General features: G+C 40.6%; 2 protein-coding genes across 2 annotated transcripts in view; one reads left to right on the top strand and one right to left on the bottom strand.

Moving 5' to 3' along the window:
* RCAN2 (regulator of calcineurin 2) overlaps window positions 1–17,137 on the bottom strand; it is a 274,559-nt gene extending 257,422 nt beyond the window's left edge. The window contains exon 1 of the mRNA XM_053603842.1: window positions 16,861–17,137. The gene's annotated coding sequence lies outside the window, so the exon portion shown is untranslated. The remainder of the gene's footprint in view (window positions 1–16,860) is intronic.
* The window catches only part of LOC128594932 (cuticle collagen 7-like), a 62,354-nt gene continuing 55,073 nt past the window's right edge, over window positions 16,876–24,156 (top strand). The window contains exon 1 of the mRNA XM_053603846.1: window positions 16,876–18,016. Within this exon, the coding sequence (XP_053459821.1) occupies window positions 16,876–17,277 (402 nt within the window). The 3' untranslated portion in view covers window positions 17,278–18,016. The remainder of the gene's footprint in view (window positions 18,017–24,156) is intronic.

Raw genomic sequence — 24,156 nt, 5'->3', positions numbered from 1 at the left:
TCTAAAGATGGATGTGTTGGCACTTTCTTTAAACAGCAACATTCTGTAACACAGAGCTATATTGTGGGTACCCAACTAAGACTAACAAAGTTAGTCCCTTTGTAGTTCTCCTGTGTAACCTCTGCCAAATCTCTCTGTGACCCTCCCCATCCCCAGTGCTCAGCTAGGCAGCAGAAAGGAAACTGAGAATGTCTAACTCCAAGACCAAGGCCCCATCATGCTGTATTTCTCCATCACAGCCCTTATCTTGCTCTGGTATGATTGCCTTGCTGGCTCTCCTCCCAGTACACTCTGCAAATGTCTATCTTGCTCACGTTGTACCTCTAGAGTTAATCTCTAGAGTTCAGCATGGTACTTGGTACATGACACAGACTTACTGTGAATGAATAGGGGAATCAAAACTCAACTTTGGTCTTAGCCCACTCCCAAACACACAAATCTCCCTGAAAAATCAAAGAACTCAGAGGACATACTGAGTTAAGCCAATAATTAATCCTGTTCCAGGGTACAGAAACATTGTTCTGAAGCAACAAGATATGGAGATTAATACCTAGAGAAGAAGAATGTATGGTGCCTTTTGGTAGCACACAGGAGAAAAAGCCTGCATGGGACTAACTCAACTAGTTCAGACTACCAAGCTTATACTTCAAATTTCATTTTCCAGATGATTGTACCTGTTTATTTAAGTGACAATGTGATTTTCCTGGGCTTCACGGCCCTGAATTCTCAGGAATCATGTTTTAGGACACTTTGATTAGTTATATGCACATGCCTGTTTGTGTCTACAAATCATGTTTACATGCACACACACTGTTTGGTGTTCTCCTAGTAATTTGCAAACTCCTAAAGAATACCAATGCTTTTTTTCCTCCTTTCTTTTGCCATACACAATGTCCTATGGTACACAGATCCTCTGTGATGATCAGTCATGGCCCCACCCTGTAGCTTCTCAACAGCAAGGACACATCTCTCTCTCTCTCTCTCTCTCATTCTCTCTCTCTCTCTCTCTCTCTCACACACACACACACACACACACACACACACACACACACACACACTTACCTCTCTCAATACTCAGCATAAAACAGGCACTCAATAAATGTCTAGTGGAATGGGTTGCTTACCTGGCTGCCTGGGATATTTTTCCTTCTCTTTACTCTTTTTAATGATAAACCATAATTTGTAAACCACCAATTAAATCTCAAAGTTGCAATAGACTCTAAGAGAGTCTTCTACTACCACCAGGAACCAAATGCAAATAACAACAGCATATAAAACATGACAATGGCTGGGCTAGTACATATACCCAGTATACGCCCAGCCAGTTCATGGCTGCAGTAGTATTTTAAAAGATGAAACCACAAGTTACCTAAAATTAACTTGGCATTCTTTTTTAACCTGATAAATTATCAGATAAATGACTGACAATGAAAACTGCTGGTTATCACTGAGGTCTGAATAATTTATTATAAATATCAATAAATACTAAGCCATTTTCTTCTGTAATTTTATTCTTTAAGGACACTCTTTACTTAATACCTCATGAAAGGACTGAGAATAAATTTATAAAACAGAGGCAGTATTTTAACTTTCGAACATTACTCCAGATTGGAGTCCCTCGACTTTCAAAAGCACAGTTCCAAAGAGGGGGAGCAAAAGATACATGGGAACAGGATTAGGAGTGAGGAGTCAAGAAAGAAACAAAAGCAGCAGGGTGTAGAATTTTCCTTGGAGAATTGGTATGCCAGCACCCTGCCACATTCTTAGGAGAAAATCAAGGCTTGTTTTTCTGTAGGTGAACATCATCTGTCTTATTATTTTAACACCCCGTGTTTTTTTGTTTGTTTGTTTGTTTTATCATAAATCAGGTAGTTATTTTAGGCTTTGGGGGGATTTCCAAGTTGAGGTATTTTGTGACATTGTTAATTTTTTTACAAAAAGAAATTTGCTGTTTTGCTGTAAAAGAATATCCCAGAAGCTCTTGAAATGTTTTTCCTCTTAGTCCAGGTAAATATCTGAAACCCATTTATTTCATAAAAGTTAACTAAACATCTTCTGCACAGCCAAGAACACAGTAAGTAAAGCAAGCAGACAGCCCTCAGAACGGGAGAGGATATTTGCTGGTTATATTTCTGACAAAGATTTGATAACCAGAATCCACAGAGAACTCAAACTTATTAAAAAGAAAGGAACAAGTAATCCCATTTCACAGTGGGCAAGGGACTTGAACAGAAGCTTCTCTTAAGAAGATAGGCACATGGCCTACCAACACATGAAAAAAATGCTCTTTTTATCATCAGAGAAATGCAGATCAAAACCACTCTGAGATATTATCTAACTCCTGTAAGAGTGGCTCACATAACAAAATCTCAAAACTACAGATGTTGGTGTGGATGTGGAGAAAAAGGAACACTTCTGCTCTGCTGGTGGGAATGCAAGCTAATTCATCACTTTTGGAAAGAAGTATGGAGAATACTCAGGGATCTAAATGTAGACCTGTCATTTAATTCTGCAATTCCTCTACTAGGAGTATCTCCAAAAGACCAAAAATTACTTTATAACAAAGATGTTTGCACCAGATTTTTCATTGTAGCTCAATTCATAATAGCCAAGTCATGGAAGGAGCCCAAATGCCCATTGACCCATGGCATGATTAATAAAATGCCCATTGAGCCATGAATGGATTAATAAATTGTGGTATATGTACACCGTGGAATACTATGCAGCCTTAAAAAAGATGGAGACTTTACCTCTTTTATGTTTATATGGATGGAGCTAGAACATACCCTACTTAGTAAAGTATCTCAAGAATGGAGGAAAAAGTATCCAATGTACTCAGTACTATTATGAAACCAATTTACAATCACTCACACTTTCATATGAAGAATAGATCACAACATGGCCCAGGATGGAGGACGGGGGGATGGGTGGGCAGGGGGAAGGTCAGATGGAGGGAGGGTGAATGCTCAGATCACACCTATAGTGCATATTGCAAGGGTACATATCGGATCTATTAAGTATACAGTATAAATGTCTTAACACAATAATTAAGTAAATGAGGTGAGGGATATATTAACCAGTACGATGTAAGCATTCCAAATTGTATATGAAATCAGCACATTGTACCCCATAAATGCATTAATATATACATGATCTACCTCTTTATGATTTAATAAATAATAAATAAATAAAATAAAAAAATAAAAACACAGACACTGAGTGCTGTTGCCTGGTTTTGAACTGATTGCACCTGTGCCACCTGTCAGCCATGCGGCCTAAGAACAACTATTTAACTTCTTTGTGCCTCAGTTTCCTCATCTGTCAAATGTGGGTGGAGAAACTAGAGGATCACATGTTGAGGTATGGGTAAAAGCGTTACAGTAGCACCCTGTACATACAATCTAGATAAGTGTTACCTATTAATATAAATATTATCTACTGAAAAGCTTTGCCAGGCAACAGACTCAAAACTGTAAGAAAACATGAAAGTAAGATAAAGTTAACAATTCCCACAAAACATATAGAAATGTTTGATGAACTGGTGGTTCAAGCTCTTCCTAAAGATACCCTCAAAAGCTATTGAATACCTCTATCATTAGAGATGACAAAAGTAAGAACTTCCACAGCCCCTATTTCAGAATAGCCCTGCCTTTAAAGATGAGCCTTAACATAATAGAAGTAACAATTACCAGTGGTCATTTTCATGAGACACAAGCTCTAAGGATGCTATAATGATCTGCTGCAAAGACTAGAATATACAATGGGTTAGGGAGTTGGCAGCAACTTCAGCAATTATTTTGCCCAACCCCTTAATGATATAAACTAGGAAAGCCAAAGGTTGCTAAGACTTAATTTCTCACAGGGAAACCACAACCAACCAGGACTGAAGCCCAGCTCTGCAGATTCTCCACTCTCTGCACCAAGTAGGCTGTCAGGGAATAATGATAATAACAACAAACATAGCACATTTTATTAAAATAGAAAAACTTTATGAAAATTTTGAATAAGTAGAGGATAGCAAGTTATATATAGAAAAAAATGCCCCCTCTTCTACACGATGGCCCTAGGCTACCCACGGCTGGCATTACTCTTACACCAGCCTTTACTTCCTGGCTTCCTACCCCTTCCTGTCCAAAGACCATAAAATCAGCTTGTCTTCTCTTTCCACTGGAAGGCACAGTCCTCTATTCTAAGGTCCTAGAAGTTAATCATAAGCAATACCAAAAAGCTTAAGGATAAACGTCACTAGATATTACCTTCTCTCTGAGGGTCTGCATTTAACAAGGACTTGCCTTTCCTTTTGTCAAAGGTAACTAATGTCATTTGGGACAGACTCAGACACCTTTTAAACCAGAGCCTTTTAAAATTCTCATGCACTGCCATTATCTTTTCTGTTTAGGTGGAGCTGGTCCTACCCCCTAGTCCGAATTCACCAATCTTTCTGGTGATAAGGGAAGGACTGTAACTGTGGACAATGTGCATTCACAACTGTCAGTTATCCGAACCAGGAGAAAGAAGGACAAAGAATCTAAAAGCACGCTGACGGACAGGGCCAGGCAGAGGTGCATTAGAGAACCCCAGCAACAGAGAGTTTCACCCAAGCTCAGACCTCAGCCGTCCCAGATAATATTTACAGGTTGACAGGAAATGTCAACGCCTTATCCCTCAAGAAAGACTCAGAGTGGGCAGGCCAGGCCCCTGGTGAGGGTTGGAGCATTTTTTTGAATGGTAGGTTTTTGTTATGTATTGCAGGAGAATTCAGTATGTTTCATCTTGAAAAATGCACAGATTATTTTAGGGAAAAATAAATTATACTGCTTTCCCTCTCGATTTTTGAGATGATATTATTGAGATGATACTTAAATATGGACAAATATAAAACTAAGTTACATTTTCAGCTCCTCTAAAATTTTCAAATGCCAGCTAAATGTTCTAAGTGGATACAAATAAAACTGTAACACTACTTCAGTTCAAATTAACATTGACTTAATATACAGGTGATGATGTTTTGCTAAAAGTCACCCTCCATTCTCATTATGACTTCAGTACTGAAAACCACAATGCAGGTATTTTGGAGTGAAGAATATTCTTGTCACTGCTGTGCAGTAGTAGGACTCTCCTCCCTTTCTTTCACATTTCCTCATTCACAGCAAAATGAAGCATTTACTGGACCAGTGTACCGTGAGTCACATGGCCTTCACTTGAGGCTAGTTACATAGTAAGGCCACTGTTCATTCCCATAGACCCATGGCAACCAAAGAAGCATTGGCACCAACTTGATCGTGAATAAAAGACATGAATTCAGGCACCATGAACGTGCAGCAGCATTATTCACTATGAAGTGCTCATCTGGATGACCCAGAATATGCTAATACTAGTTTAGATTAGCAGTGAAATAAAAACAACACAATTTAAGGATCATCCCATGGAAGTCCCATGCTTTTACCCTGCAAATGTCTCTGCAAATTTCACTGTGACTGGGCATGGAGGGCTGTGGAGACAGGGACCATTGGTGAGTTCTGGCTTCCCCATTTATTATCTGTACAACCATAAGCAAGTTACTGGACCTCCCTGAGCCTCAGTGTCCTTATCTACAAAACATAGGGATAAGAAATAGAACCTTATTGAGAAGTGTTGTTGAGAAGACCACGTGATAACATATGGGAAGTCGTTAGCCCAGTGTCTAGTGTTTAATAGGGGCTTGATAAATATCCACAGTTAGTTCTGTTTAGCTGCTTTATATTCAAGTGCCATAAGAGAGGGGAGGATGCGCTGTCTTACCAAAACACAAGCATTTCAAAATAATTTGAGTTTGAGACAGAAGAAGCCTTTAACATGTCAGCCTCAGGGAAATTCAGACAGTGCTGTCAATCAGATTTGGGCTTGGTTACATAATAGAGATGTGGTACTGGGTCTCACTCTGGAAAGAAGCAGCCTATTCACACCCACAGTGAAAACAGATAAACCTATCTTGTGGAGTTACTTATTTTTATAGTTAACAAATACGCGAGTAGAACAAAGGCTTTAAAGACACGTGATGGTGTTGATATTTTCAAGTTTGTGTTTCTGAATTATTTAGAATGGATATAATGGACAGTAAGTTGTTTTACCACTAGTTGAGTGCCTACCATATGCAAGGTCATTGTGATGAATGTAACAGGGGCCAGGATGCATGAGTGGGCAGGATTTTCACCCTTAGGTGAACAAAGAGTACACCAATGTTTTTCGACCTTTAAAAATCTCATGGCACACTTGAACTTGTAGTTAAACTTCAGTAGCACACTTAAATTATGTTGATCTAAAAAAAAAAAGAATATAATTTCTGTGTTTGAATGTCTTTCAAAAATAATTTAACTAATAACCTTTAAAATTTTTCGCAGCATACCTAAGATCCATAGCACATAGGTTGAAAATCACTGGTCTAGAGGGATGTGTAGGTAAATGAGTAAGAAGCTTAACATCTACAGGAGTCTAATTTCACTAAAAGGTAGAGTTTTATATATGTTTTCAACATTGTAATGGTTAGCATAATACTGGTTCACAGTAAGAGAAAATGAATTAATGAAATACATGAGTGAACGGAACCATAAACATAGATTCAATAAAGAATGGTGGCTTTTTTTTTTTTTGCGTGCCCCCTGCCCCTGAATGGTGACTTTTCTAAGGGTTTAGGAATTGAGAAAATAAAGAAGATATGTGATTTGAAGAAAAGCTAGAATTTTAAAAAAACAAGATACAATGTCCAATAATAATTTTATACAGTTGCAATGTTCTCTAAATTGTTTCTCATTGATAAAACAATTCTCATTCTGATTATTATATCTAGCATTTCTGTAACTATTTTTGCAAATTGTATGCAATTGCTTCTTAGTTTGTTATTTATTACAAAGACTTTTGATTTATTTATAAACAACTTGGTGGTTCGTTATTTATTAGAATAGGAAGCTGAAGAAATAATATCTAGTCTCTAGCAGCTGTGTCTCAATTATTGCTATTGGTCCCCTGGGATTGTCTAATAAGAAGCCATAAAATGTCAATTTGCAATTAGGAAAAGAAATGTGTATATGTGGCAGCATTTACAAGGCTGTGATTGACGACAGATATGACTAACAGAAACCCGACAATGTAAGAAGAATAATTTTATAATATTATTAGTATTTGTCTTAAAAATAACCACTACTGATCCTAGGACGAACAAAGAGGTATAATGCATTTAAGTAATGATTAGGATACTATAACGCATGCATACAAATATCTCAATAATAAGAATTCAAAAGTAAGAAGAAGCATAATTTTGTTGACACTTTAGAAAATCACTAAAAGGACAGGCTTGATAAAAAAGGAATAATTAAAATTAAAAAAAAAATTCGGCCAGCTGGGCACCTGAAACTCAATAAAGCACAGGCCCTGTGTACTGGGGTTGGGGGCTTCAAACCCATCCTGGGCCTACTAAAAAACAAACAACAACAACAAAAAAAAAAAATTGGCCAAAACAAAATACAACTTTTATCTTAAAGATAAGCTTTCACCAAACTAGATAATGAACCAAGGTTAGACGCTCATCAACTAGCCTCAAAGGACAACTAGATTGGGCTTTTTTAATGTTAAAAAAATCATTCCCCAGTTATGTGTTTATATTCTTCCATCTGAACATCACTCTTCCTTTCTGGAGGAAGAAGAATGTCTACATCTTTATTTTTCCATCTTGTGGGTAGGAGGACACATTAGTGTAGCTTTCCCAACCCTCTGGATCACTGGGATGAGATTGAGAGGAAGAATGAAGAGAGAGACTAAAAGGGAAGAAGTTCCTGAAAAGTCAGAGGCAGAGTCTGTGGTGAGCTGGCAGCTTGTCTATGGAAATGGACTGATTTGAAGAGAATTCATGGTCTCTGGGGAGAATACAAGGATGGAGAGATTCCCTTGTGGACCCCATGGGAAATCCATCATGTTGGGCTCCTAATATGCAGAAATCAGTCTTGAATACCAGTTAGCTAAAGGTCTCTAACCTTATTATTCTTTGGATTTTCTCTCCTATAAGATATGCCCTTGAAATGTATACTGTCATAAAAATACCTAGGATTGGTTTTCATGCATATCCATTAAGATATTTCTAATTTTGTTCAGATAAGATAACCTTCTCATAATATCACACCCTGGTTTGAATTGTAAGACAATAGCCAGGAGTGGCGGCAGGGATATCATAATGGTTCAGCTAAGAGGAAGGTGTTACAGAAAGGGTAAAAAGAAACATTCAAAGCGTGGCATATGTTTGGTTCTTATTGCCCAAGACAGGAGCCTTTTTGATAAGTATAGTCATACTTATGTAAGTGTGACATTTTAGGAGTTATTTTAAAGAACAAAACTAGAAGCATCATGAGGAACTGCCATATTTGGAGATTTCCACACATGGAGACCCAGAAGGTCCCTCCATGAATCCAACACGGTCATTCCCTTCAGTGCTTGCCATATGGCCTCCCAGGAGCTGGCCAAGTTAACAAACAGAAGCGGGAAGGAGCAGAGGGCCACACAAGGGGCGACCACCTGCCTGGGGTTCCCCAAGGGCCACTGTGGATGGCTCTATGTCCCAAGTAAGCTACCAATAATTTCACTAGAACATAGTTGGGCCCATCTAGAGCCACCCCAATTTTTTTAAATCTTCTAAGCTTCTACTTTAACCATCTGAGCAGTTTTCATACAGCTGAATGAGTGGTTGTCAACTTGAATCAAGGTAATTTGGATGCAAGGGAGCAGAGGGGAGCTATTCAGGTTTACCATTCCACATCACCTCCACCTGGAGCTGACCTTTGTTCAAATTGTTCTACACATGTGAAGGACTGTGAAAGCCTTCCTAACCTTCCAGAACAAAGTTGACCAGACCTCTCAGTGGGGATGCAAACAGAATGATAAGAATTCCTTTTTCCCTACCATCCTATCTCAGGAGGATGAAATCAAACCAAAGTCCAAGGTGCAAGACACAAATTCCCATGGAGTTTTCACGTGCTATGGCACTTAGACACAAGGTCAGAGGGTAAGCCATTGAAAATTCCAGTTGAGTAAATATTTCAATTCAGAGCTTCACCTAAATGTCCCCCTGTCAAATTTGAAGTTTAATGCTAGACAACAGCTTTGAGTTGAACAGAAATCACCGAAACAGATAAATAAGAAATAAGGACACCAAATAAACACATTTTGTGATATGCCAGTTGCTGAATGTCTTCCCCAACCAAAATGTAACCCTTTTTAAAACAGAGGGTTGTTTGTATAACACAAAAGATCAAGTGACTATTATTAATGCCCACAGCAGGAAAAAATTAACATAAAAATTAACATATTCATGAATTAGTACATTCCTTGTCTTGTCAAAGCTAAGAGATTTTGCTCTTGAGTAAACAGAATTTGTTTGAACTACAATTCATTTATCTGAATTTACCATCATCTATTTCAAAATTCATGTGCTGCTATTTCTTTCTTGACAAATTATTAAACCTCATAAAAGAAGTATAAATTGGGCATTGATTTGTATAGGCCAGGTACTAACTGGGTTATTAGCTTTAACAGAAATCAAAATAAAAAATAAATTATATCAATTTAACCTGCCTTTCAGATACTTCCACAGGGGAAAATAATTCAAATTGGCTGTATACCTCAATAAATTGGTCAACACAATCAAATTCTATAGTTAATATGGTAGCCCCATAGTAAATGCAGAGAATGTTTTGGAGAAAGTCTAATCTGATTAGTCATCAAATTAAAATTCTAGAATAATGACTGTTTAGGAATGGGACATTCTTGACCATTCATGACCATTAAGATTTTAAAGAAAATTCCAGTTGGTTATCCTAGTTATTTACTCAAAATGGATTATTCTGCATTGTGTCTCAAATGAGTAGAAGATGAAAAAAGACATGCCTGTGAAGTTCGCCCCAAAGTGGAAGGGGAGCCAGTTAAAATCAACAAAAGCAACTCTAAAACTAATGGGAATAAGTACCCATATTTGCTGTGAATAGTTTTAAGATTTGAAAGCTCTGTTTCACTGAACAGAGGAGCCAGAGGATGCAAACTGAAACAGTCCCCACTTGAGCAGAAGTTGCTGTTTCTACTTCTTTTAAGTCAGCCTTAGCAGCTCAGCAGGCTGCGATGACAGCTGTCAATGGTCAGGGCTCACTCAGGTCACGGGATCCATGTGCCAGGCGGCTGATAACAGACACAGGGTGAGAAGTGAATCCATGAAAATCACCTTTCCCACAAACACTAATACATGTTAAATCTACTAAATCCCCATCCACCCATCCTCCACTCCCCCAAAGAAAGCCTAACCTCCTTAAACCAACAGTTAGGCATAAGTATTTCCAGAGCAGGGGGAGGGGAGGTTATCTCTGGGGAGCACTGAGAACATCCAGCCCGTATTTTCAGTGCTCACAGACAGGGCAGGTGAGGTGTGCATTCTCATGAACGGCTTGTGGGAATGTTCATTAGCACAACCTCCTGGAAAAGCAATTAAAAGCTATTACCAACATCTGTATAGAGAAAACCTTAAGAAGGTCCATCTATTGGGCCCAATAATGTCACTTCTAACAATCTATCCTTGGAAAAAAACCCAAAACATAGGAAAAGATTATGCTCAAAGATGTTTACCAAAGTTTTATAATATTTTGAATAATTGAGAACCATCTGAAGGTTCAACAATATGGGAGAGTGTAAATGAGTCATGGTAAAATTACACATGGGGGCGCTATGCAGCTACATATGTGGGAACTGAAAATGTTTAAAAAGACTGTTGATCTTACATGAAAAGTTATTTAAAACGTTTGGTGAAATACACAGGAAGCAAAATTCTATACAATTTTGATCCCAATTCTGTAAAGATATGCATATTTTAAAAAGACTAAAAGGAAAAATACCAAAATACTGATAGTCATTATCTTTCGCTTGTAGTAATACATATGGTTTTAATTTTCTTTTTTATACTTTCCTGTGTTTTCCAAAGTTTTTATAGAAAATGTTCTCAGCAGATACTGGGAAATATTTCTACCTTTCTTGAGCAGACTCTTTCTCACTCCCACTTGCTATAAACTCTGGTGATGACTTCTTGCACTGTGCATCAAGATTATCCCTTCCCTGACCATGGTTTTGACTTCAGCCTTCTCTGTTTATGCCAAAACAGCCCCCCTGGCAAACACTTCCTCTCTGAAAACCATGGTCTCCTTCCCCCTTCACTAGCTGGGCCCAGTTCCATGCTCTGAGCAGACACACCCTGGTCTGGCCTGGCAGGACCTGTCTACACTTGCTACTGTCAACAAATATTCCTTAAAGAAAATAAAAGGGTACCCAAGAACAGACAGGCTAAGGAAATACAGGATTAATTATTAATGTATCTATAAATGTCTTTTATATACAGTGGATGTCCCTCCCCTCACAGCCATGGTACTCTGCCAGGCCCAATTACAGCTGATCTCCTGGAAGGTCCCCTACGCCAATAAACATTCCGAACGTCTGTGCAGAGCACTCCATTTTTTAGGGTACATTCATGAACTCGTAGCATGTCACCTTCAGACCTCTGTAAGTTGAGGGGATAAATTGTTATTTTTCTAAGTATACAGATAAGAAAACTGCAACCCAGAGACCTGGCACTGAGTGGCTTTTTCTCCCTGATTCTCAGGGTGTACTTGTGTGTAAACAGTGATGGTAATACCCACCTCGCGGAGCTGTTGTATGGATTAAATGAGATAACGGATTCAGCATGCTAAGCAAAGTGTCTGGAACAGGGGCAGCATCCAACAAATGCCAGTTCCTATGACTGTTAGGTCAATGGCAGGCTCAAGGTCACATAGCTGGGAAATGACAGCACCAGGACTGGAATCCAGGCCTTTTCATGCCAAGTTCCTGCTTTTTATACTTCATCCTCAACACTGTAAGAGAAGTACTAAGGCATGGCCCATGGCCGCAGAGAACTTATAATATTTCGTAGCAGGCAAAGCCCAGTTACCTGAAACAATAAATCAGTTATTCCCACGAAGTACAAACAACAGTAATAAAAACTACGATCGAGCTCTAAAATTGTACAATTCTTTTGTCCAGTTGCTACCATTCAAAGGCCTTTTAAGCATACATTCCAAAGCTGAGGAGCCCAATGTTTCATGCCTCATTTTAAAGGAAGTTGAGTATGGGAGATCAGACAAGAAAAAAGGCCCTTCTCGTCCTTACCGTAGAAAGTATTTTCTGCGGACATTCTGAACTGCAGGAAGTTTGAGCTATTTTTGGATGCATTTCTTTAACTAGAAAGTACCATTCATGGTCACATACTTTATTATTTTTCAAAGGATTTAAAAACAGTTTCAGTTGAGTTTAAAGTGCTTCCATCTTTTAAAAAAATTCTTCAGCTCCTGTCTATTAACCTACAATGTGTGACATCTGACAGGTGATAATAAGCAAAAAGATACAAGGACAGGGAACATTTTTCTGGCGAAGGCAGAAAGCTCTTCAGAAAGATAGAAATGTGGGCGGTGCCCATGGCTCAAGGAGTAGGGCGCCAGCCCCATGTACTGGGGGTGGTGAGTTCGAGCCCAGCCCCGGTCAAAACTGCAAAAGAAAAAAAGAAAGAAATGCAAGTACGTGCACAGAGGCACAGAGACATACAGAATAGAAGGCCATCCCATCCTGTCTATGTTTTATGCTCTAGTGAAAGGATCCTACCTAGGCAACACTACTTCTTTATAGCAATCTTGGCCTCCTTATAAGCTGGGGAAAAAGAAGCTTCTTTATATCCAAGAGGGTCATTTATTAATGTGTACATGAGAGGTTCACGTTTCGAACAGTATTTAATGTTGTGTTTAATTGGTTTTATATTACCAATATGTACTTCTTTTTTTTTTCTTTTTTCTTTTTCCGAGACAGAGTCTCACTATGTTACCCTTGGTAAAGTGCCATAGCATCACAACTCCCAGCAACCTCAAACTCTTGGGCTTAAGCGATTCTCTTGTCTCAGCCTCCCCTGTAACTCGGACTACAGGAGCCCACCACAACACCCGGCTATTTTTTGGTTGCAGTTGTCATTGCTGTTTAGCAGGCCAGGGCCGGGTTCGATCCCACCAGCCTTGGTGTTTATGGCTGGCACCCTACTCACTGAGCTATGGGCACTGAACCTATACTTCTTTCTTACATAGATGATACTCACTAAGGAGTGGCCCCTATCAAAACTATGAAGTAGGAAAGTTTGTCTTCAGGAACACTCTACCTTCCCTTTCTACATGTCTGTTACCTAAGGGAAAAAGGGTAAAGAGCCCCTATTCCCTGAGCATCTTCAATGAGGTTGACTTATGTGCCTGCCTTAATCCTTACAATGTATGTATTAATCACCCTGGTTTTTCAGAGGAGGAAACTTTTGTAGACTTCAACTACATGTCTAAAGTAAAGAAAGGGAATGATTAGTGACCATACAGATTCCTCTAAGTCTGTGCTCCTGCAGAGATCCCTCTCCTGAATGGAACTCCCCCAATATCTGGGACCCCCCCCTCCATTAGCTCTTTGTTTTGGACTAGTTCACAGCAAGCTGTTAAAGACAATCCACCTGTTGGAGTTAATCCTCTTGAAGGTATTCCTATTTTAAAAGTCACCAGACAGGTACAGTCTTAGCCAAATCAATAGCTCTAGGAGTAGAACTTGAGATAAGTCAGCAGGGCTTCAGGATGCCAAGGTTCTTTGGAGGGCATCTGACCAAACTCTTCTCCCATTAATATACAGATTTAAAATAACTAAGGCCTGACAGGGGATGTGGCTTTGCCAAAGACACACAGTAAATCAGGTGCATAGCCCTGACTCAGTCCAGTTCCCCTTTATGGCATCAGCCACAGATATTCAAACCTAGGTTAAAAAACACATTTCAGGCTAAATAGGAGTTGTTCCAGCATGTTAATTCATACTGGTGATTCTGAATGCTGATCAGAGCCAGGGCTTTCCCTTGCTGCACCTCTTACTCAATGCGACCCAGTCAAGGTATCCTCTCCTTGCCGCAGTTTTATTGTCAATTATGTGACCATCACAACAGCACTTGCCTCATACAGGTGATAGAAGGATTAAGTGTGATAGGACAGTTTTAACTTCATTGTGCTCAGCATATAGTAACCTCCAAATAAATGGTTAATAATATTATTATTGTAATGATCATCACTACCATTGTAGTAGTTCACATAACTGAGTTCATACTTTCACTTTGGGGAATAAAGGCAGAGACAACTTCTCACTATCAAGTTCACCTCCCTCTTCTCCAAAGAAAGCCCTGGACAGTTTCAGGAATGAAGGTTAAGTTAAGATCAATAGAAAATTAACAGCAGGAATGAAGAAGGCACCTTTGAAAATAAAACTGCCTACTGAGCATTTTCATGTGGTTATTCAAAATAAAAACTCCCCCTCTTTCTCAAACCTGTTGTTTCTCATTTGCTGCTCAACTCAGTTAAAAGCCTAATGCTCCATCTAAACGTCTAAGCTTCTCCTTCAATACCCCCCCCCACACACACACACACACTTGGTGACTAAGTTCTACTGATTTTCCTTCTGAAATGGCTCTCTGTGGATCTCTTTCCCCTATTCAGTCTGGTTCAGGCATTTTCTTTTACTTTTTACACTTTTTTTTGGCCTGGACCATTCCAATGTTCTAAAATCTGAGCTCATTACTCTCTGCAACCCCACCTCCTCACCCCCTCCAAAGCTACTTCTGCAAAATATAAGTGAGATTAAATCATTTCTCCCATTAAAGGCTGCACAGATTCTCCTCCTAGGCAGGGTATAATCACAACCCAGGCTCACTGCACCCACTTACCTCAGAACACTTAGGTGTCCTTTAAATGCGACCCTCCTGCATGTATATATGCTGTTCCTTCAATGTGGAACACCCTGCCTCTTCTACGGAAGAACTCTTACCACCCGCAAGGATCCAGTTCAAATGTAAACTCTTCGGAAAACTCTTCCAGATTCCTTCCACTCTTCTGTCCCTTGGCTCCCACTAAACTTGCTCCTATCTCCATTAAATACTCACCATGTTGAATTATTATCATTTATCTTCTTATTCCTCTTTTTAGCTAGAGTGACCCCTGGGAGGCACAGACCTCATTCTTTTAGCCTCTGGCACAGAGCCTACATAGCATACAGCAGGCACTTAACAAATGACTGTTGAATCAATTTTGAGTGGATGGAACAGAAAAAAATGCATTAAAAAACAGACCTCTGTGACTATCAAAGTTGGTTTCAGCAAAGAGAATGCTAGTTTCTGTAATATATATGACCATCTGAAAATGATTAAGCAGGTAGTTTTTTAAAGAGTGTGGTGTGTACTTGCAAAAACAAAACTATCAAGTTCCCACTGTCAAATGTTCATCACTTGGAGAGGCACGTCCTCCCAGATTTAGGTGGGTTCTGTGGGACCTGTACATACTAGCCATTGTAAAGGCTCTTGGAATCCTGTAGCTGTAGTTGAGGGCACTTTCCCCCACAAAATCACATACTCAGGTAGTAGGTACTCAGTAAATGCTGATTTGATTTGCAGTGGATTTGAAAGCAATGTGCAACTCACATTTTAGACTAATTGCACTCAATGACTGATCGTACTTAATATAATAGCTCTAAAGCTAAAGAAAATCAATGAGTAGAATGAAAAGCAGCCAAATGCTCACTCCCCTGCCTTGTTCCACAGTCAGAGCTGACCTGCTTGTTGGTCCTTTCCAGCTTCGGGGCATTTCCAACTTCACTGTGCTTCCAGAATGGTGGCAGCCAGTTGCAAGGGCTGCCCTGTGCCTGTGATACTTCTGTATCACATTGTAGCTGGTGTAGGGAAGGACCACGAAGGTGTGAAAGTCACCTTGCATTGTTCAAAACGTCTTATTTGTCTTAAGCACCCACCCCCCCATGATAACGACAGTGGGAGTCTGGTTGAAAGAAGGGAGACATGTGAGCTGGAATGCTGTAACATCCTCTGATCGCCAATTGTGGGAAGTTGGGGGGAAAGGAGCCCAGAATCTTTTTTGTTTTTATGAACCTGAGACGTTGAAAACAATTGCTTTGGTAGTGGATCCACTGAACACCTCTATCCCAATGTAAGAAACTGGAAAGATTCAAAGCATGATGCACTGTTACAATTCATTTTGGGATAAGAAAGAGACAGCAGTGCCTTGGAGAGTAAATCATTAACTAAAAGTCAGACCAGTGCACCCTGGAAACCCAGAGACCGGGAGGCAGCAGAGGGATCTGGTGGCTGGGATTGGACTGTTCCCTGTGGTGACTTCTGGAGCGAAGCATCCCACAGGCAGGACGAACCGGCATACTGCACTCGCGTCCATTTCACTTTTTAAACTTGAAGTTATTTTTAGATGACCCAAGCCCGCTAATCCCAAGCAGGACAATTCCCAGCTCGCTGCACCTCAAAACACCTCCTCTCCCCAGCGCCTTCCTTAAGCACTGGAAAGAAAGGGGTTTCTCTGTTTTCTCCTTTACTTTCTGTGTCCAGACAGCCTCCCGTAGCCCCTTCTCTAAGCCTCAGCTCCGGGAATCACAAGCGTCACGCTCGCTCCTTCCCTGGTGCACCTGCTGCTGCTACGGAGAAGGCGAACCCTTGGGCCCCTAGGAATGGGGAAGGGGCTCCTGGAGACCCGCGCCCCCTAGACAGGAAACCTCTGTCCCCGCGTCCGCGGCGGGGACTGACCAGTGAATGCGGAGACAGCACCACTACCCCGCCGCCCCTACCCAGCCCCCAAACCCGGCCTGGCTTGCCCGCCCCCTGCCGCGGTCCCCCGGCGTGACCAGGACACCACGCTCAGCCCAGGCGGGACAGGGGGCAGGGGCGAGCGGGGCCGGCGTAGTTACATAACCGACCTGCTGGGCGTCGCGATGCGCTGGCAAAGGCGGAGACGGAGGCGGCGGCTCGGGCGGTCCGCGGGGCCGGCGACTGCGGGCGCGGCGCGGCTGCTCACCTGCCGGCCGGTGAGAGCGCCGGCGCGTGGGGGCGGGCGCGGTGCCCGTGGGCCTGGGCGTGGGGCCGTGCGCGTCGCGCCCCGCCTCCGGTCTCCGGGGCCGTCGGCCAGTGGGTCTCTGCCTCCTCCCCGCTCCTCCCCGCAACCTCCGCCGCCGTCACCGGGACAAAGCGGCTCCGGGGAGGGGCCGAGCCAGCAGCTCTGGCTGAAGCCGGCGGAGATGGGCGCGTCCCTAGCTCCGACTCATCGGGCCAACCTCCAATCAGACCCCGGGAAGCCGAAAGCCCCTGTGTGGCCTCCTCTCATCTCCTCCTCCTGACCCTGCGCCCTTCCTGGTCCCCCACCCACTCCACCTCCCGGGCTGTCACCCTGCCCTCAGCCACACACCCGCTCCTCTCCGCTCCAGGTGCTGGAGAGTAAGTAGAACCCTCTGGGGACCCAGCGCGGGAGCCAGTCCGCAGGAGTCCTGGCCTCACCGGGAGAGGCTCCTGGGGGCCTCGCTGGGGTGGGGGCCTTCTGGGGGTCAAGGTGCGGAGAGGGCCGATTCTGAAGCTAAGAGCGGGTGTGCAGCCACAGGCGGGGAGAAACTGAGAGAGTAGCAGACTGGCAGTGGGGAGTGCTGAGAACCAGCACTCTTACGCGGCAGTGAATGATCCCCGACTCCCCTAACCGAGGACGTGTGGGGACGCCCCTGCCCGGCTGCTGCGCGCGGCTGGCATTGGCGCTAGCGCCCCCTGGCTGGAGCCCTGCGGCCGGCCCAGTCCAGGCCCGGAGGTGCCCTGCTCAGGCTTCGCAGCTTTACTAGGATTCGCAGCCCTCAGACCTGGGGACAGACGGGCTCGGCTTCAGGGACTCCTATTGTGCGAGAGCCGGTGACACAAGGAATGCGAGGCCAGGATCATACTGCAAGCGGGACTGAAGGTGAAGCAGAATCCAGGGTAGATCTGGTGCTCGACAGAGTTAACACGGGTGGAAGGCTCAGCTTTACAAAAAGAAAAAAAGCAATTCAGAGAGGTGAGGAAGCCTTGTGGCTTTACAGTGTCACAGATATGGACAAGGTGAGCCTCACGGCTAGAGAATGTCAACCATGCAAAAGATTATAGGCAAAGGGGCGGGAACTTAAAGGAAGTGGATGCAGGCTCGGCGCCTGTAGCTCAGCCGCTAGGGCGCTGGCCACATACACTGGAGCTGGCAGGTTCGAACCCAGGGCAGGCCTGCTAAACGACAATGACAATGACAACAAAAAAATAGGCGTTGGAGCGGTGCCTGTTGTCCCAGCTACTTGGGAGGCTGAAGGAAGAGAATGGCTCAAGACTAAGAGTTGGAGGTTGCTGTGAGCTGTGATGCCACAGCACTCTATCCAGGGAAATATAGTGAGACTCTGTCTCAAAAAAAAAACAAAAAAGGAAGTGGGGTGCAGATTTAAATCGGTTTGGTGTCCTGTCGTCTTTTCACTTGCTACAGAGGCCGTTTCTTTTTTGCTTTTTCTGCCTGTTTCTTTCTTTCTTCTTTCTTTCTTTCTTTCTTTCTTTCTTTCTTTCTTTCTTTCTTTCTTTCTTTCTTTCTTTCTTTCTTTCTTTCTTTCTTTCTTTCTTTCTTTCTTTCTTTCTTTCTTTCTTTCTTTCTTTCTTTCTTTCTTTCTTTCTTTCTTTCTTTCTTTCTTTCTTTCTTTCTTTCTTTCTATTTTTTTTTTTTGAGACAGCGTGTCACTGCATCATCCTGGGTAGAGTGCCGTAGCGTCACAGCTCACAGCAACTTCCAACTCTTGGGCTTAAGCAATTATCTTACCTCAGCCTCCCAAGCAGCTGGGACCGCAGATGCCCACCACAACACCCAGCTATTTTTTGTTACAGTTGTCCTTGTTGTGTAGCTGGCCGGGGCTGGGTTTGAACCCGCCAGCCTTGGTGCATGTGGCTGGCACCATAACCACTGTGCCACGGTCGACTAGCCAGGCCTTTCTGTTTCTTGATAACAGTATGACAATTGCGTTGAAACCATCCATAGGCTTTACAGTTATTATTCACTTGCCCAGACACGACATTCTTTCTTCCAAGTTTGACACAGAATGACAATTTTTTTTTCAGTTTTACATAAAAGTAAAATTGGATCTTCTCTCTGATTAATGTACTTCAATATAAATTACAATAGAATTTCTGAATTGAAAATGACGTTAGACATTTCCTATTCCAACCTTCTTCTGGATGTATAAACCTGTAAATATTCGTTGATTTAGATGAATTACTGGTTGGGATAGAAGTAGTTTTTTTTTTTCAGAGACAGAGTCTCACTTTGTCACCCTCGGTAGAGTGCTATGGCATCACAGCTCACAGCAACCTCCAGCTCTTGAGCTTAGGCAATTCTCTTGCCTCAGCCTCCCGAGAGGCTGGGACTACAGGTGCCCGCCACAACACCTGGCTATTTTTTTGTTGCAGTTGGCTGGGGCTGGGTTTGAACCCGCCACCCTCGGTATATGGGGCCGGTGCCCTACCCACTGAGCCACAGGCACGATCCAGAAGTAGTCTTATATAGAGCAAAAAATAGCTTCCCTAGAATTTTCTTTCATTACTTCTAGCTCACTTATTGAAACCAAAGAGATAAGTCCAGTTCCTCCTCCAACTGACTATCTTTTGAATAGCAGCAGACAGCGAGCATGTATAACTCCAATCTCTTCTCCCTTTCCAGGTAAAACATTCTGAACTGAATTTATTTTTTATTTTATTTTATTTTTTATTAATACTAAATCATAGCTGTGTACATCAATGCGATCATGGGGCACCATACACTGGTTTTATAAACAGTTTGACACATTTTCATCACACTGGTTAACATAGACTTCCTGGCATTTTCTTAGTTATTGTGTTAAGACAATTATATTCTACATTTACTAAGTTTCACATGTTCCCTTGTAAGATGCACTGCAGGTGTAATCCCACCACTGAACTCAATTTAAACAACACTTTACTTGCAATAGTTCTTAGAACTTCACCTATCTGATGACTTTCACCTTAACAGGGCTTATTTATTTTGTAAATATGCATTTACAAATAAAATTTTCTGCATATAGAAGTAATATATTTCTTGTAGAAATTTTTAAAAGTTGGAAAAACACAAGATTTAATGTGAGAATTAAAAGAGATATGTAAAGCACTTGGCACAGTGCCTGCTACCCAGTGACAGTCGGTATGTTAGCTGTTACAAAAATGAAGATGGCCACCAGCTGCAGGTATTTCTACTTTTCTAGAGGCTCTTTCTGGGTTCTCACACCCACATATTCCTGCTTTTACTACTAAGGGAAATTCTGCGTTTTTCAGCTTGTGTGAAGAATGGAGGATAATAAATGAGATAGAGAATGAGGAGAGACCAAACCAGCCTCATTTGGTTTACCTTGAAAAAAATAAATGTTACCAGCAAAGCACATGTTAATGGAAAAAGAAAGTAGAGGAAAAAATAGTGGAGTTTGAGGAGCAGAAAGAGTGAAGCTAAAGTGTAGCTAATATCAAGAATGATGGCAAATAAGATTAGAAGTTTGAATGAATCTCATGGAGACAGAAAGTAGAATTATGCTTACCACCAGTTGGGAAGGGGAGCTGGGAGAGGAGGATAATGGGAGGTAGTTGATGGGTGAAATATAACCAACTAGAGAGAATGAACAACATTTGATAGCACAGTGAAGTGACTATAATCAACACGTTAGCATGCACTTTATAATATCTAAAAGAGTAGAACAGGAATGTTCCTAACACAAAGAAATGATAAACGCCTGCGGTGATGGATACTCCAATTACCCCAATTCGACTGATTTGCAGTAAATGCCTGATTCAAAACATCACACATACCTTATAAATATATACAATTATTATGTACTCATCGTAATTAAATGTAACAGTTTTAAAAGATTGGAAAGTTTCCTTTGCTAATATTTATTAGGCACTTACTACATGCTAGGTTCCACGCCAAGCAACTTTTATACTTTAATTCACTTAACCCTCATAGCAACTTTATTAGGTAGTTACTATATAATTATCCTATAAAAAAAAAACTAGAAAGATTAAATAAATGACTTGCCCAAGCTAACAAGAGGAAGAGCTGTATTTGAATCTAATCTGGCTTTGAGGCCCCTACTAGACTAGACTGCCTTTTAGTGAAGTATATTACATTATGAATGTAAATTTCTCCTGAAATTTTAAGGGATTATAAGATTAAAAATCCTAACTAGGTGTTCAACCTTACTAATCATAAGGAAAATGCAATTTAAAACCACTATGAGGTTTTCAAATACATGGAGATTGCCTCACCACTGTAAAGATGGCTATTCTCAAAAAAACACAAGCAATAACAAATATTGCTGAGGGTATGAAAAACAAAAGGTACACTGTTGGTTGCACAGTGTTGGTACATTGTTGGTGGAAATGTATAATACTATAGCTATTATAGAAAACATATAGAGGTTCCTAAAATTAAAAATGGAACTATCATAAGATACAGCAATCCTGCTTCTGGGTACACACTCAAAGGAGCTGGATCTGCTACCTCATAAAGATGTCTGTATGCCCATGTTCATGGTAGCACTATTCACAATAGCCTACTTATGGAAATAACCTAAATATCCATTGATAAATCGATAAAGAAAAGATACTGTGCATATACATAATGAATATTATTCAGCCTTTAAAAAAGATCCTACCATTAACCACAATATGGATTGACCTGGAGGATATTATGAAAAGCATAATAAGCCAGACACAGAAAGAAAAATATTGCATGATCTCACTTATAGGTAGATTTTTTTTAAAAAAGAGCTCAAATACATGGAGATTGAGAATTGGTTACTGCAGAGGCAGGGAGAGGAAATGGAGAGAGACAGGTTAAACATACAGAATAGTAGATATGTAGAAGGAATAAGGCTAGAGATCTAATGTACATAATAATATTGTATCGTATTAGAGATTTTTGTTAAATTAGTAGTTCTTAGCTGCTTTGTTCACAAAAAAGTAACTGTGAGATGATAGATGTGTCGATCTGCTTCACTATATTAACTATTTTACTTTCTATATGTGTCCTATAACATCATGTTGTAAACCTCAAATATACACAATAAAATTTATTTTTTAAAATAAATTTCTATTATTTTGAGGCTAAATTACTATTTTATTGTTACCACTGTTTGTAATGGGCTCCCAAGGCAACTTGGCTTTACAACCTTACATGTACCTGTAATTACCTATAGATAATAGATAATTCTATAGATAGCTGGTTTATTTCTAATGAACTAGATTATTACATACATCATGTTTGATAATTTCATTATTTATGAGTAAATAATTTCTCATGTCATTGGTTTCAGTATTTAAAAAATTGTTTTAATTGAGGTTAAATTCACATAACATAAAATTCACAATTTTAATAATTTTAAAGTTTCAAATTCAAAGGCTTTTAGTATATACACAATATTGTACAACCAACCCGATGCAAGTTCTCTGACATTTTTACTACTGCCACCCCAACAAAACCCCATGCCTAGTAAGCAGTCACTCCCCATTCCCCACCTCTACCCCAATTTTAGTGGCAACCACTAATTTGCTTTCTGTCTTTCTAGATCTGCCTATTCTGGACACTTTATATAAATGGACCCACACTGGACGCAGCCTCTTGTGTCTGGTTTCTTTCACTTAGTACGTTTACAACGTCCATTCCTGTTGTAACATGTGTCAGTACCTCATTCCTTTCCATGCCTGAATAATATTTGATTGTACAGGTATACCACATTTTGTCTATGCATTCACCAGTTGATAGATATTTGGCTTTTATGAATAATGCTTCTATGAACACTAATGTATAAAGTCTTTCTTTCTTGTTTTTTGAACACCTATTTTCAATCTGGAATTGGAAGTATTGGGTCATAATGATAATTTCATGTTTAACTTTTTGATAAGCTACCTTTCCCCAGTAGCTGTACCATTTTATGTTCTCATCAGCAATGTATGAGGGTTCCAATTCTTCTACATCATCTCCAATGCTTGTTATTTTCCTTTAAAAATAATTATAGCCATACTATGTGAAATGGTGTGAAGTGGCATCTCATTGTGGTTTTAATTTGCATTTCTCTGATGACAGATGATCTTGAGATGATCATGATTTTTTCATGTGCTTATTGGACATTTGTACATCTCCTTGAGGAAAGGTCTATTGAAGTCCTTTGCCTATTTTTTAAAATAAACTTTATTTTCTTGGAGAATTTTTAGGTCTACAGAAAAGTTGAAAAGAAAGTACAGAGAATTCCCATACATTGCCTGATGCCACATGAGCACAGCCTCCCCCACTATCAAAGTCCCACACAGGAGTAGTGCATGTTATAATGGGTGAACCAACGTGAACACATCATTATCAATCAAAGTCCATTAGGGTTCACTCATGGTGCTGCACATTTTTTGAGTTTTGACAAGTGTATAATGATATGTACCCACTGTTATAGTAACACATAGCATAGCTTCACTTCCCTTAAAATCCTCTGTGCTGTCTCTGTTCATCCCCCTTTTTCCACTAACCTCTCATAACTACTGATCTTTTAGCTGTCTCCAAAATGTTGCCTTTTCCAGAATGTCACGTAGTTGAAGTCAGATAGTCATTTCAGATTGGCTTTTTTCACTTAATAGAATGCATGTAGATTTACTCCATGGTCTTCTCATGGCTCAGTAACACTTTTCTCTTTAGCACTGAATAATATTCTATTGTCTGGTTGTACCAGTTTATCTATTCACCTACCAAAAGACAATTTGGTTGTTTCCAAGTTTGGACAATTATGAAAAAACTGCTATAAAACATCTGTGTGCAATTTTTTATGTAAATGTATAAGTTTTCAACTTGCCTGCAAAATATTAAGGAATGTGATTACTGGATCACATAGTAAGAGAACATTTAGTTTGGAAAAAAACTACCAAACTTGCCCGCCAAAGTAGCTATACCATTTGTCATGCCCACTAGCAATGAATGAGAGTTCCAGTTGCTCCACATCTTTGCTGGTATTTGGTGGTGTCAGTGTTTTAGATCTTCACCATTCTAATAGGCTTGTATTTTTTTGTTTTAATTTGAAGATATCTATTAATAAGATGTTGAGAACTTTTTATATGCTTATTTGTCATCTGCATATGTTCTTTTGTAAAGTGTCTGTTCATCTATTTTTCCCATTTCAAATCAGGTG

Source organism: Nycticebus coucang, chromosome 9 (genome assembly GCF_027406575.1).
Source record: "Nycticebus coucang isolate mNycCou1 chromosome 9, mNycCou1.pri, whole genome shotgun sequence".
NCBI classification, from domain to species: Eukaryota; Metazoa; Chordata; class Mammalia; order Primates; family Lorisidae; genus Nycticebus; species Nycticebus coucang.
The sequence above is the reverse complement of the archived record's forward strand: the minus strand, read 5'-3'. Positions and strand labels throughout refer to the sequence as shown.